A 13,746-nucleotide genomic window follows, 5' to 3' on the forward strand; every position below is an offset into this window, starting at 1 on the left:
GCAGAACTAAACACAGAGTTGCTATCAGATGTTCCGAACTTAAAACCACCAGAACCAGAAGTTGAAGAGCCAAATGTAGAGGAACCAAAACCTGAAGAGAACAGAAGAATTACAGGTTTGGACAAAATGTTATATGTTGGATATAAGTGTATATAAATTAAACAGTTATTTTACCTTTGGGCTCTACAGTGGCTCCAGGTTTAGGAGACGTACAAGCCACACACTGTGTGTCAGCAGCCTTGTTTTGTACAAGACAAACATCACACTCCCATGAATCTTCTGGCTTCTTGAATTTTTCTGCTAGTCCAAGCAATGGAGCAGTGCTGGCTGTAGTAGCTCCTAAAACATGAAGAATCAGTCAGTCAATAACGAAACAAATGCCTCTAGAGGCTGGATTTGGTTTTGATCATACTTTAATTACCTGGTTTTAAGCTCATGCAAGCTATACACTTTGTGTCCTCTGCCTTGTTCTCTATCATACACGTGTCACACTCCCATGCACCCTCAGGCTTTTTGAACTTGTCTCCAAATCCAATGAAGCCTGTAGATGCAGGGGCCGTAGACGTTGGTGCAGACTTGACAGTTGAGAAGGCAGAAGAAAGAGTCAATGAGGGTTTGAGTCCCGTCCCGAGTTTGGCAGTTTCGCAGGCCACACACTTCACAGCATATTTATTGTTATTCACAAGACACGTGTCACATTCCCAGGTGTCGGCAGGTTTGGAAAACATTGTGCCAAAACCTTTTGTTGTCGTAGTGTTAGTGGTGATGCTGCTGCTGCCACTTTCTGACCTGACAGCGGTCTCGAGTAAGGGTTTACTGTCCAAAGAATTTGATGAGGAGGAGTAGGGCTGTGGTGCTGAACAAGCAACACACTTTGTGTCTGACGACTTGTTCTGTACCCAGCACATATCACAAGACCAGCCCAGAGGAGGTTTAACCACATCACCAAACTGTGTTGAAGAAGAGAGGGTGGAGGTGGGAGCAGATATTTGTGTAGATGTCTGCTTGGGAAAACTGTCCGGGCCTGAAGGAGACTTGAAGACAGGTGAGGCGAAGCCTGAAGAGAAAATGAAAGAGCCAAATTATATACTGTGTGCTTGTGTGTAGGGGTGAGGTTGAACAGATGAAAACAAATAAAAAGAAAAGTTGCTAAATCTGTTTCAAGTGTCTCCAACCTGGTGGTTTGAGGATATCCAATACACTGCCTTGCTTCAGGGCTTTGGCTGGTTTGAATGGTCCATCAAAGTCTTCTGTGCTTTTCTTTGCTAAATAAAGCATAGATTAAAATGTAACACATTAAAACAGTAAAGGTGTTTGCTACAAAGCAAGAAAGGTGAAAACTGACAGATGTATACCATACATCTCTGCTAGTCTTTATTCAGTAAATATTTATCAGTAACTCATTTTAAATATTAAAGGGAATGTTTGTTCCACTGCAAACATAGGAAAATAAATCAATTAATTAATACAACGTAAAAGAAGAGAGGTTTGGCTGTACGTACATCTTTACCTCACTGGTGACTTTGGTAACTTTTTTTAATTAGCTACAAGATTAATAACTAAAGCAAAAATCCTACCTGCTGCGATGGGAGTGACTGGTTTCCCGTTTGACATTGATGGACCCAACTTTGCTACAGGTGCACTGAAGGTAAATCCAGCCTACAAAAAGGTGTCAAGGCAAAAATGAAGGGAAAATTAGTAACAATATTTATTGTAAACAACTACACCTGGGTTTAATACCAAAAATATACATACAGAGGGGGAAAAACTAGGTGGACTAGCAGAAGCTGCTTTGACAATGGGGGAGGAAAATGTGAAAGGTACGGAGGCTGGTGTCGAGGATGTTGGATGCTCCTGGGAAAAACAAAAGTTCCACAGTGTTTTTAGAGCTAAAAATATTGTAACTAGTAAGTAAGAAGCCTCAGTTTGAGAACAAACCTTGTTTGCAAACAACTCCTTTACAGGAGTAACGACAGTGGTGACTTTGGCGACCGTGGATGTGGTAGGAGTTGGAAGAGGGGAGGAGAAGCTGAACGTGGGCAACGTGGAGGTGCTGATGGGTAGTGAAATTGCTGGTAGGTCAGGAACTTCTATGACCTAAAATCAGGGTGTGGATATTTCATTGTGAAAAAAGAAGACTCCTCAGTCAGGTACAAATGGTATAAAAACCATGGGCTAAATGTTGTGAATATTGTGATTTTAAATTGTAAAACATTAAATAACATGTGTTTGTTACTCCATAAAGAGTTCTTGACGCAACCCAACCTGGGATTTAGGGACTAGGTGGAATTCTACTACTGCACCACTGTAGCCAAATTGACAAGCAAAAAACCTCAAAACAACTTAGACAGAATCAAACTCTCACCTCATTCTCTTCATGTCGTCTGCTGGAGGGCCGTGCACTGGTCCTTTCTCTCTTCATCTTGCCACCTCCAGAGCTGAGACTGCTGACAGCAGGTGTGCTGGACAGGGGGTGGACTGGGACACTGGTACCCATTGTGCTGGGAAAAGGGAAAAAAAAAAAATTTCAAAGAAGCAGAAACAGAAGCACCATGAGTACACATGGTTGGATTTCTAAAGATTCAAAGATCCTGGTTTACAATTTTGAAGGACAAAAGCTCAATGTGTCTACTGGGGCTATAATGTTTTTATGCAATCATTAGAAGTTCAGATCGTTACCTTTGTGATAGCTCCTGGGTTGTTTTAGGTAGTTGAGTTGATTGTCTTGCAGGCTAGATAAAAAAAAAGAGTACACAAGTAAAATTAGTTATAAACCTCATGTTTATCTCCACTACAGACGTTTAACATTAATGGGATTAGTGTGATTTAGTGAATGCTGACCAGGCTTCTGTCCAGGTATCGGTTCAATCCTTCAAGAGTTAAAGTAGGTCTAAAGGATACAGATCGGTTTCCTGACAGCGATGCTGCAGCAGGAACCACCAATTTCTGTACCGGTGGGAGGGTCGAATCCATCTGAAATAATAAGGCCGATGAAAAACAAGTGCTGCAGACGTACTGTCCAACATGCTTTATACAAGCTTGAACAGTGCACTGAAAACACACAGGGCTGTGAACAGTTGTGCCCCAGTTGTGGAGAATCCTGTCAACTGCCAACATGGAAACCAACAACCAGCATACGTCAGGAAGACTAATGACAACATGTGCTGCCTGGTCTGTACAAAGATGATCCTGTTTCATTCTGATCACTGAGCCTTAAGATACCATTCCCAACTCAAGCAGAAAACAACTGAATCTTGTTTGCTGATGTAAATAGAAAAGCTAATAAGCACAACAAGAAAATAAAAACCTACTGTAAAATCAACACATTTGTTATACCAACCGCTTTTCTTTTTGACTGCAAATGGGATCCACCTAGATTTGTGCCATCCAATGACTAAAAAAGAGAACAACAACCATTAAAACAATTACATTCTATTGTATTTTACAGTGTATTGGCCTACAAAAGAAACCATACTGGTGAAAGAGGTGATGCAGCTGTTACTGGAATCCTTTTGGCATCCTATATAAAAAAAAAAACATAAGGAAAATAAGTTTCAAAGTACAAACAATGTACACTACAGCACAGACATCAGCTGTGAGGAGTAGAGATGGTACTTTTGTGGAAACTCACAGCCAGGGGGCTTGACATGCGCTCCAGAGACTGCAGGATGCGTCTGGCTGTGGCACTGGTCACCCCACAGGGCTGAGCTCCAGCAGGCTTGGCCTTGATCTTTCTCCTTACTGGTGCCTTAGATTTAATCAAATTGTTAATATTAAAATACATTTTTATAGACTGACATAAGAAATAAGAGACTGGTTATTCTTTCCCTTACAATAGGCCTAGAGTAAAGCCAAGTGTGCAGTTTTCAAGCTAACTTTCTCACCTGGTTTGGCGTTCCAGGGCGTACACGAGAACTCTTGACAGCAGCTGCCCCACCATACATAGTCTTCCCTGGGTAAAAAGGTGAATCTCCAAAGTGACTAGAGTTGAACAGTGTGCTGTTTAAGGTGGACTGTGGAAAGGACAAGGACGAGCAAAGGTTTATCGTTACTTTACAATCAAACATAAACTATTTTAAATTTAGAAAGCTAGTGCACAGACACAACACAGTGAAGTAGATTAATTATCACACGTCTGAAATGTTGCTATGTAGAGAAAGAGACAGGCTGACAGTACTTATATGTGCTAGTTCTACCTTACCAAAGCAGTCTATAACCGTGATTTTCAAATTGTGTGCAGCTTACTTAAAAACAGTTAAAACAGAATCACTTGGCTACATGGAAATACACTGAATACTAAAGGACAGAATACTTACATTAGAAGACCCGAAAACAGACAAGTTGAAGGCAGGCCTTTTAAGACTGGACTGTGAAGGCTGGGGACCACAGTTTGTTCTATCCGTTTCAGGGGACCAAAGCTGGGGAAGCGATGCCGTCTTAGAAGCAGGAATCTCTGGAAAAGGGGAGAAAATCTCAGACCATCTCACAGAAATAAAACTCAGAGGTAGATTTAAGCAACGACACAAACCATAACCCCTAATTCGTAGGACAAACCAATAACTTGTATCTTAAAACAAGAGTCGCCTTCTGGCACTGTGATTTAATTATTAAATAATCGTTTGTGCCGTGGTCAAGACAAATTTCCACTCTACCTTTGTCAGAGGCTCGGGAGGAGAACCCACTGGTGGTAGAAATGTTATCATCCTCGTGCTGCGAGAGGTTGTCCTTGATTTCTTTTACCAGAGAAAAGCCAGTAGAAAAGGGCCCAGGGGCTGAGGAGGTGGAGGGCTGGGAGAAGAGGCTGCTGGGAGCCCCTAATGTGGGTGAGGAGGTGTCCAGGGGGGAGAAATGGAGGTGGGAGTGACTGAGCGGGGGTCTTGAAAGCACGTAGTCTTGAAAGTTTAGGGCTGCTCGACTAGTTGAAGGCTCTGCGTATGTGAGGAAAATTCAGGATAAGAAAACCTGTTTTGACGTACAACGCCTGTTTTGCTCAGACCTTGTACATCTAGAAAGACAAAATGAGGCTAACATAAATGGTCACCTCACCTGTGTTACTGGTGCTAGGTTCAGGGGAATCGCGTCCATCAAGAATGGATGGTCCCTCCTCACTGCCATTAAGCGGAGGAGGAGGGGGAGGAGGAGGCAACTGTGTGTGCAGTGCAGCCGCTCCTCCCCCTCCCCCCCCCCCTCCATGGAGGGGGGGGGGGAGGGGGAGGCAACTGTGTGAACTGTGTGTGCAGTGCAGCCGCTCCTTCTTCAGTAGCATCTTCATTTTTAAAGTATTTTTGCAGCCAGGAAGGAACAATGCTCTTTACTGTGTCCGCCACTCGACTGATGATGCCGGATTGTTGCTGGTGAAGACATAACAGAGGGGGGGAAATGCAATAAACTGGAGGAAACATATTTGCTTTACATTTGGCAGCTTACAAGGTTCTAATTGTTGCGAATAGTGGTGCCATTAGTATCATGTTCATGCTGTTTCTACTAAAGATGAATAGCACATACAATACAGTGAAGCTGTACTAAAAAGTAATAAATGTTGTATAGCACTTGTCATTTTTCAACATGTTTTGGGACATAGCAAAACCCAAAAATTTTGTCCACAATGGTAGAAATGGTGTCGCCGGACTCATATATATATATTAACACCGTGGAGTGGGTTTAAAATCAGTGTTCTTTAGTTTTCAGCCGCTGTTTGACTCCATTCAGCCAACCATGTGGGTTCACATACGGGCAAACGCTTTCTGCGCAATTCAACTGGAGAAGACTAAGCTAACGTTCAAACGTTGTCCAACACTTTTAAATAACATCAAGGGATACAAAGTAGTTATCAAAGCGACTAACGGCTATACATTGGGTCAAACAGACGATGTCACTTTTTCGATCGGCGCCACGAACTCTTTACACATGTAAATTAAAGACAACAATGCGCTACTCGTCAGTGCTAGCCCGATAGCTCCTACGTAGAATTCCACTTCCTTGCTATTTGCTAACTTAGCCATCAGCAAAGTATTTGCCAACATTGATACGACTCATTTTGCAATGTGCCACGTTCACAACTAGCTCTAAAAAAGACTGACATCTTTATATAAACGACTTATTGTGCTGCGATTTCACCTATCACCTTAGCCTGACTTGTTTAAATATAATCTAGTTTGTTAATATACTAGCATTTCCCGGACACATTAGCAGCGCGTGGAGGCCACGAGCGCTAACAGCAGGCCTTAAAAGACCTCCAACAAAACAATAACAGCAGACAAATGCTGTTGCTGCAGTTCCTATTACGACACTGACACGGACGTCTTATACTAAAAACATTTATAAAATTTACCTGTTTGCTCTTGGCGTACGGTTTAGAGGCAATGTGATATCTCCTGCTTCTAATTTTCCCTCCACCCGTGGCCGCCATGGCTCTTTCGTCTGAGCGTCTATCGGTGTTTAGGCGCCGGATAGCTGTCATCCAGCACTGGGGCCACGGTCTGAGGCGTCATGGGTAATGTAGTAGTAGAACGTAACAGAGAGCTTTTATCCTGGCACACACGACTGACGGCTGTGGTGTTTAAAGGCAGTTAGCGAATACAGTAATAATAAGCAACCTTTTGCTGTTAGGTTTTGGTTATACTCCTTTTATCCCATTATCTCTTTTTAATAAACAGACATCACCAACGAACAGATTAAATAACCAGAAATTAACTTATTAGAAAACACAAAACGTTCCCCAAATCATCTGTGACGCCTCACATAAACAGTTGTGCACAAAACAGATTTTCACATTAATTAAAAAATACAAGGTTTTACTACATATGTATTTTAAATAACCATGAGGTATATAATGCATGTAAAAATATGAGGAAAATATTTGGAAAATTATACCAAAAATAGGATATGAAAATATAGGAAATTATATAAGGTACATGGGAAGATATAATGATGATTGCAAGTAAATAAGGTACATAGGAAGATATAATGATGATTGCAAGTAAATATATACCGGTAACTGAACTGTAAATGAGAAGTAAAGCAGGTTTTAAAACATGCTTAATGACGCATCCCATAGAATAAAATATTTCCAGTAATATTACAAAATGCTTTAATATTGACCAGAGTCGTGCATATGTTAACAGATGTCCGTTATTTGACGGTTGTGCAGTGTTTTGTAGTTTGTTGGTCCTTTACTGTAGATTGGTCCAGATTGTGGTTCCAGTAGTTGTGAGTGTGTTGTGTCCGGATTGTGGTTCAGGTAGTTGTGAGTTTGTTGTGGTTTTAGTAGTTAGCAGTTTGTTGTTTCCTGGTTGTCGTCTCTTTAACCGGGTCACATTTATTGTAGCAACCGCGCTTAGCGACGATCCTGCGCGCTCATGGAGACTGTCAGTGTGTGAAGGAATGTCCGGCTACACGGTCAATTCACAGAAAAACACACACGCACAGGGGTTTATTTCAAACCGCACACCAGTGATTTTAGTATATGCCGTTACTTTGTGGTAATTATGGGATGTTGCAGCTCAACAAACACCGCCGTCCAAACGCTGTCACGCGGGGGCGCAGATGGAGAAGAGGTGAGTTGCCAGCGTCACAGCAAGATTGTTGACGAAACTTAACTGCACTTAAGCGCACATGACTTTCACCATTTACAATATAAGCATACTGTTATTTTGAATGAATTACTGAGATGTTTAGATTAACAAGTTCATATGTCAATTGTTTTATTTTAAAGATACATGTGTTCTTAATTTAAAAAAGGAACGTTAAAAAAACACCCTGAATGAATTATTTCGGTAAAATATTTCGGTAGTAAATTATATATGTAGATGAATGATAATATTGCCATATATTGTTTTTTTTATAATGTATTTGCAAGTAGGCCACATGCCAGGAATTCACTGTCACTATAATGTTATGATGATATGAGACACCTAAGTGAGAATCACCATAAAAATAAATTGCTAATGTGATCATCATTGTTGTCATTTATTCTCTACAATATGCTTTAACATTTAAAGTGAAATATTTCTATTTTAAAGTTAAACTATAAACGTAAAGCCTAAATAATCAAACATTTGGCAGTAGTCAACACAAAGATTTCATCATCATCACAACATTGTGTCTGCGTTACCAGGCAGTGTTTCATCTCTGACCATTTTTTCCTATTAGGACGAGACAGGAAGTAAACTTGGTAATCGTGGAGACTCTGCCGTGTCAAAGGAAACCTCAGACAGCGGTGTGGGGATGGACAACAAAGAAATGCCCACTTTACCTGGAGTGGTGCCCAGAAAACTCCCTCCTCTATCGTCAGGGTGTGGTGGAGAAAGTGTGGCTGGAGCAATTAACCAAGAAGGTGAAAGTGAGGTGTTAACACATCCACTGAATAGAATACAAAAGAAATTCTTTATCGAAAAAAAATGTTCCATGTTTTTTTAAATGGCAGGATTTCTGCAGCATGACAGCACGGTGCCGGAGCGTCAAAAGTCCAGTGAGATTCTGGAGGAACTTCTGAATCAGGGCATCATACCAGAAGGACAGACAAAGGAGAAGAGCAAGATGACAGGAGAGGCTTACAGCATCATGGTGGGTGCTGTAATCACTTCAATACACACAAAGATCACCATTCATTTTTAAGTAGAGGTAACATCCTATAAATATTAATATTGTCCTATAATTACAATGTTTTGATTATTTTTATTATTATATATTTTATTATTATCTTAATTGCAAACACATCAGATCAAAAAAACAAAAACATCATCCAAATCTAATTTGACATTTCACACCTCTCTTAAAACATTTTGGACCCCAATCTATGGTTTTAGAATCAATAATTTATATAATGTCAAGTCTTCAGCAGGTCAATGATTTTTGTTGCGTTCATCTATCAGTGAGAAGTTGACCAGTGCATTTTAGCCAGGGTTTTTAATATGGGGTTTGTTTGTTTAATGTCGTCCTCTGCTGTTCATGTGTATCTGCGTTTCAGCTTGATGACAGTGACGTCGTGAGGAGACGGCCTCCGGCAAGACTAGAGTCTCTAAAGGCCATGAAGATGCAAAGTGTCCACAGCAAGGAAGAAATTGAAGAGAAGATGAGACTTGCTGACGAGCGACGCAAGGTACAGCTTGTACAGCACATCCGCCTTTATAGCTGTCTTTCCACCACATAGTACCAGGAATGTTATCATAATTCAACATTTCTTTTATTGTCAACCCAGTCAAAGGAAGATGAACTGAAGACGCGCTTAAGGACTAAGTCAGCGCGTGTTCGTGTCCCCGTCCCTGTCTCCAGTACCACAGAGGATGGAGACACATCTCTCACTCCCGTGGAACCTCTCCATTTACCTCACACATCTGACTCACCTCAACAGATCGACAGCCAGGGCACATTCAATGTAGCCGAGGGCGAGGGGAGTGTGGGAGAGGCTAGACCTAACAACAGGGAGTCTGGAGGAGAAATGAAAGGAGCAGAGATGGAAAAAAGAAGAGAGAAGGAAGAACAGGGTGTGGAGGGGAGAAAGGAAGGTGCAGAGAGGATGAGTGAGGATGGTGATGAGCAACAAGAGGAGTTGACACAGGTAACAGAGTTCCTGGAGGAGCAGCTCCTCACAACCTCAGGGGTTCTGGAGAGTGATTCTAGCTTTCAACGTGTAGATGATAAAAGTGAGACGTTTTAAGTTACCGCAGCCATGAACCAATGGACAAAGACAAAAGAACACATAGTAAGCCAAAAAAAATACACCAATGCAGGAGAACAGGGACTGTTTTAAAGGTGAAATCTGTCTGTTGTCAGCACATAGCTCTGTTATTCCAGGTCACCACTCCAGGTGTTTGGTTGGATGTAGATGAAGCTACATGCTGATAACAGAAACCAGCTGTTACAATGCTCAAAATATTATTACAAGTGCTTTGCAAAATGTTCCTTATAAGACACATTATGTAAGTCTTAAAGTCATAGTAGGAACAAATACAGTCACAGAGTTTCTATTACATTGATCATGTTAACATTAGAAAAGCAAGGATAATCTGTACTCCTGACTGAGTCTCTTAGGACCATTTTCAAAATAATGTTTTAAATGAGCTGAATATGAAGAAGTTGACTGAGTCTCTTGTTTTAAATGAGCTGAATATGAAGAAGTACTGTTAATAATCACTCTACAACGTCAATGTGAAGGTTTTAATTGTTATAAAATATTTAACAAAACGAATGCTCTTAAACCTATAACAGTTAATCAACTTGCCAACACCAGAATGTTTTGCGTTGTGCGTGGTGTTTGTGAACTAAAGTTTAAAATTCATCCTTTTATAGCACATTAACTGTCTGCTACCTTGGACATTAGGTTTGTTGGACACAAGATGGCGATGTTTCAATGGGTAGCAGCTGTGCAGTCAGTGACGTCTACCTCAACGGCAGGGTTAATGATACAGTAAGGTCAGCATGTGGGAGGCTGTCTTATGAAGTGTAAAAAAATGTTAATAATCATTAAAAATCGTGATTGTCCTCTTGAAGGTGAAATATGATTAAATGTATGTAAAAATGTCAACATTAATAAAGTTGATTATTACACAACAATCGTCAGTTCTATGTTGTTTCTGTATTGTTGAGCTTCCTGGTAGTGTAGCTGTGAGTATTCAGCTGTTCCACTAACCTATGACCTTTGACCTTTTTCTGCTAACAGGTGTGTACTACAGCCAAATGGCCAACAACACAAAGTTAAAGCACAACATAAACTAGCAACAGAGGGACTACAGCTTGTGAAATACTACTGGCACACGATTGTTTTTCATCTGTGTAAATGTCAGAGGCAGCGACAGAGTCTAATTAAAGATTTAAATGTAGCACAGACGGGATTGAGACTCATCAACATGCTGCTCATGAGCACAGACAACAGGGGGATGGAACCTGATCAGACCACCATTATTTAGCCAGGGAAACGTGATATTAGCCCCCGGCCCCCATTATCATGACTCCAGTCAGACTTTAACAGGCGTGTGGCTGCATTAATAAATCAGTGAGTGAACAGAGGCAACATAGAAAGACACTCTATCAGGTTGCATTTGATTGTGATCTGTAGGTCTGTAGCGACTGTTTACACTCAGATAAATAACCTGGATGCAGTACTGTAACATGGTATATACTGTGCTGCTCCTCTGAGATTAGATTAGAGTTAAGATAAAGTTTAGTTAGTATCTAGTCAAGACAAAACCAGTGACTCTAAGTCATGGCCATACAGCTAATGTGCTAACTCATGGTGTCACTACTAATGTAGGCCAGAGAGCATACAGAAGTGGAGCTGCCATCAATGATTAACAGCAGGGTTCCCGCTCATATTACTGGAGGTGAACTGCTTAATCCTGGCAGTCTAGAGGAAGATCCAGGGATGCAGGCAGTCAGCTCAGTGGAGAGGAGGCTGCCCTGCTAATCTAAATCATTAATGTTCTGAGGACAGCTGAGGTAATCTCTGCCTGTTTCACCTCGTCTCTGCTCATAATGATAGGTGTGACAAATCAATTTACACACCTTTGTCACTACTGTTTCAGCAAAGAGCTCCGGGTTTTAAGGATCTGAAGAAAGAAAACAAGCTGTTGAAACAGTTAAGTTGATGAACTGGAGCTTCATGTAAAGAAGAGACAGAGGCAAAAAAAAAAAAAGCAGCTACATGGTCGTCCCTTGGCTCACTCATGAAATGTGATCATTTCATGTACTGTACACATATGTTCACTTCTAATTAATTAAAACCTAATTAACGTTCCAAAATAATAGTTGAATAGTTATTGTTCAAGGGCAAGAGTTCAATCCAAAAAGAGTAGACAGTATTTGATTTGGAGAGAGTAAATGACCAGAAAGGATGAAAACATGGTGACGGCTAAAGTCAAGTAAAATGACAGATGATAGAATGGAAACGTACACACTGTATAATGATAAAGAATAAAATGAATAGAGATTGAATTCATGGCTGAAAAAATAACATGAATTTACTGTAGCTGGTGCAACTATTGGGGCAAACAGGGTAAGATTGATGAGGACGTTCAGAAGCAGGGACTTACCAAGGTTTGTTAGGGATGTTTCTAATCTCCGAGTTAAAGTGAAAAAGCCTGTTAACTCAGAGGAGTGAGGAAATGTTAAAAACCCTGGCCAAGTTAAAAAGCTCACTTGAATACAGAGTCTTTGAGGACTTCTGATCCAAGAGGCTTTTCTTTTTATCAGAGATCTTCTCTGATGGGAGGTGAAATGTCTTCAGGACGCTCCAGTGAGTCCAGCGGCCAACTAAAGGTTTTGGGATGAAAATAATCAGGATGACGACAGGAGAGGAGTCTAATCTTTGGGGAGAGGGCGTTCATATTTTTGCAGATATAAATGCATGGCTGTGAAAAACAATCGAGTTATTTTCTTACACTTCTTACACGTCATTTCTATAGATGTGATAGGGTTGAGACCTCATGGTGAATTAAACGTGATTGTAGCCAAGACATCAGCCCCACCTCCACCTCCCTCCACCCTCCACCCTCCCACAGTTCCTGTGAAGGAGCTCCAGTGTTTCACAGTCACTGTGCAGGCTTCCCAGCTGTTTGTGTCCCCTGGTGGGCGGGCAGCAGCGATGGGCTGAAAAGTTGGGTGGAGTTAGTTGATAGCAGCAGCGCTTTTAGGAATGGGTCCTAAAGCTGTTTGGTGAAGGCAGCAGAGTCACCAAGAAGAGCTGGAAAACACCTGATGATCTCTGTGGGACAATCCGCTCCATATCACGCCACTCTTGGAAGAGAAATCTACCTCCAGGCTCCACTTCTGTCTAAGTTATTTCTGTTTTATCTTCTGAAGAAGAGACACAGAGCCAGCTGATATCTCCTTCTCTGCTCTTCTTATCCAAAGATCTATTGATAAGGAGACGTTGCACTATCCTTGTTTTTCATTTTGTCCTTATTTATTGTTTCAATTTTTGCACTAACGATGCACACCACGCAAAAGGACACGACCTACACGAAGATTTTTGTCGGGGGTCTGCCCTACCACACCACAGACTCAAGTCTCAGGAAATATTTCGAGGTTTTCGGGGACATTGAAGAGGCAGTGGTCATCACCGACCGACAGACGGGCAAGTCTCGGGGTTATGGATTCGTAAGTATCTCTTAATAAACTGTTTATCGATTCTGATCCTTTCTTAAAAAAACAAATTTGTGGCGCAACAAACGCGCACGCCTCTGCTGCTACCACCACAGCACCATGACTGGGCACGATCATATTCTCAGTCATGGGTTGTTTATGTTTTGATAAGAAGATTCTGTTTAAATTTGTCATCGGCTTCTGTCGCAATCTCGCACCCACCAACTTGTTGCGCACAGGAATGCGCCCTGCTGCTGACACTTGTGCGGAGAGCTGACAGAAGGAGATAGGCAGAGATAGGGAGGGAGGGAGGGTGAGACAGAGGGGGGAGAGAGAGAGGGAGGGAGAGACAGAGGGAGGGAGAGAGAGAAGTTCACCATGATGTGCTGCCATTCTCTGGAACTAACCAGAAAAACCCAAACGTTAGTATCTACAGGAGCTGTTCAACTCCTGACCGTGTCCTTGCAGTACTTGTTTGATTCAGTGTTGGGACCTTCACAGGAACAGACTCCTGTTGGTCCAACAACAGTGAGTTTGAGAGCAAGAAGTTTGTAGACGTTGAATGTTTACAGGTGAGATGCTGTAGCCGTGTCTATTTACCCACCTTACCCTGACTTCCATTCATGGCCAAAGGTTTTCAACACATCTACATGAGTGTGACGCATG

At 41.6% G+C, this 13,746-nt stretch overlaps 3 protein-coding genes across 4 annotated transcripts in view; 2 read left to right on the top strand and 1 right to left on the bottom strand.

Annotated features, from left to right (window-relative positions):
• Positions 1-6,586, bottom strand: part of nup153 (nucleoporin 153) — a 10,111-nt gene extending 3,525 nt beyond the window's left edge. Inside the window, exons 1-19 of one of the 2 annotated variants that reach the window (XM_017041288.2) lie at positions 6,332-6,586; positions 5,252-5,351; positions 5,047-5,169; positions 4,653-4,928; positions 4,317-4,453; positions 3,885-4,013; positions 3,632-3,748; positions 3,476-3,520; positions 3,341-3,394; positions 2,842-2,973; positions 2,680-2,732; positions 2,366-2,501; positions 1,939-2,097; positions 1,756-1,854; positions 1,578-1,659; positions 1,176-1,265; positions 422-1,057; positions 175-339; positions 1-91 (exon numbers count right to left, since the gene is read on the bottom strand). The exon at positions 1-91 is cut by the window's left edge and continues 713 nt beyond it. In XM_017041288.2, coding sequence (XP_016896777.1) covers positions 1-91; positions 175-339; positions 422-1,057; positions 1,176-1,265; positions 1,578-1,659; positions 1,756-1,854; positions 1,939-2,097; positions 2,366-2,501; positions 2,680-2,732; positions 2,842-2,973; positions 3,341-3,394; positions 3,476-3,520; positions 3,632-3,748; positions 3,885-4,013; positions 4,317-4,453; positions 4,653-4,928; positions 5,047-5,169; positions 5,252-5,351; positions 6,332-6,460 — 2,753 coding nt within the window. In that variant the 5' untranslated portion in view covers positions 6,461-6,586. The remainder of the gene's footprint in view (positions 92-174; positions 340-421; positions 1,058-1,175; positions 1,266-1,577; positions 1,660-1,755; positions 1,855-1,938; positions 2,098-2,365; positions 2,502-2,679; positions 2,733-2,841; positions 2,974-3,340; positions 3,395-3,475; positions 3,521-3,631; positions 3,749-3,884; positions 4,014-4,316; positions 4,454-4,652; positions 4,929-5,046; positions 5,170-5,251; positions 5,352-6,331) is intronic. The other variant, XM_017041289.2, reaches the window with a different exon arrangement.
• A 230-nt stretch (positions 6,587-6,816) lies between these two features.
• stmnd1 (stathmin domain containing 1) lies at positions 6,817-10,014 on the top strand. Its single transcript, XM_008331727.3, has 6 exons — positions 6,817-6,910; positions 6,950-7,556; positions 8,152-8,335; positions 8,426-8,565; positions 8,969-9,100; positions 9,200-10,014. Exons 2-6 carry the CDS (start codon positions 7,488-7,490, stop codon positions 9,656-9,658), a joined length of 984 nt encoding a protein of 327 aa, XP_008329949.1. The 5' UTR covers positions 6,817-6,910; positions 6,950-7,487; the 3' UTR covers positions 9,659-10,014.
• A 2,492-nt stretch (positions 10,015-12,506) lies between these two features.
• The window catches only part of rbm24a (RNA binding motif protein 24a), an 8,200-nt gene continuing 6,960 nt past the window's right edge, over positions 12,507-13,746 (top strand). Inside the window, exon 1 of the mRNA XM_008331729.3 lies at positions 12,507-13,095. Within this exon, the coding sequence (XP_008329951.1) occupies positions 12,928-13,095 (168 nt within the window). The 5' untranslated portion in view covers positions 12,507-12,927. The remainder of the gene's footprint in view (positions 13,096-13,746) is intronic.

Source organism: Cynoglossus semilaevis, chromosome 18 (genome assembly GCF_000523025.1).
Source record: "Cynoglossus semilaevis isolate Cse_v1.0 chromosome 18, Cse_v1.0, whole genome shotgun sequence".
NCBI classification, from domain to species: domain Eukaryota; kingdom Metazoa; phylum Chordata; class Actinopteri; order Pleuronectiformes; family Cynoglossidae; genus Cynoglossus; species Cynoglossus semilaevis.

Coding starts and splice junctions, on each gene's coding strand:
- stmnd1 (XM_008331727.3), top strand. CDS start 7,488: ATGGGATGTTGCAGCTCAACAAACACCGCCGTCCAAACGCTGTCACGC. Junction 8,336..8,425: donor TGGAGCAATTAACCAAGAAG/GTGAAAGTGAGG, acceptor TTTAAATGGCAG/GATTTCTGCAGCATGACAGC. Junction 8,566..8,968: donor GAGAGGCTTACAGCATCATG/GTGGGTGCTGTA, acceptor TCTGCGTTTCAG/CTTGATGACAGTGACGTCGT.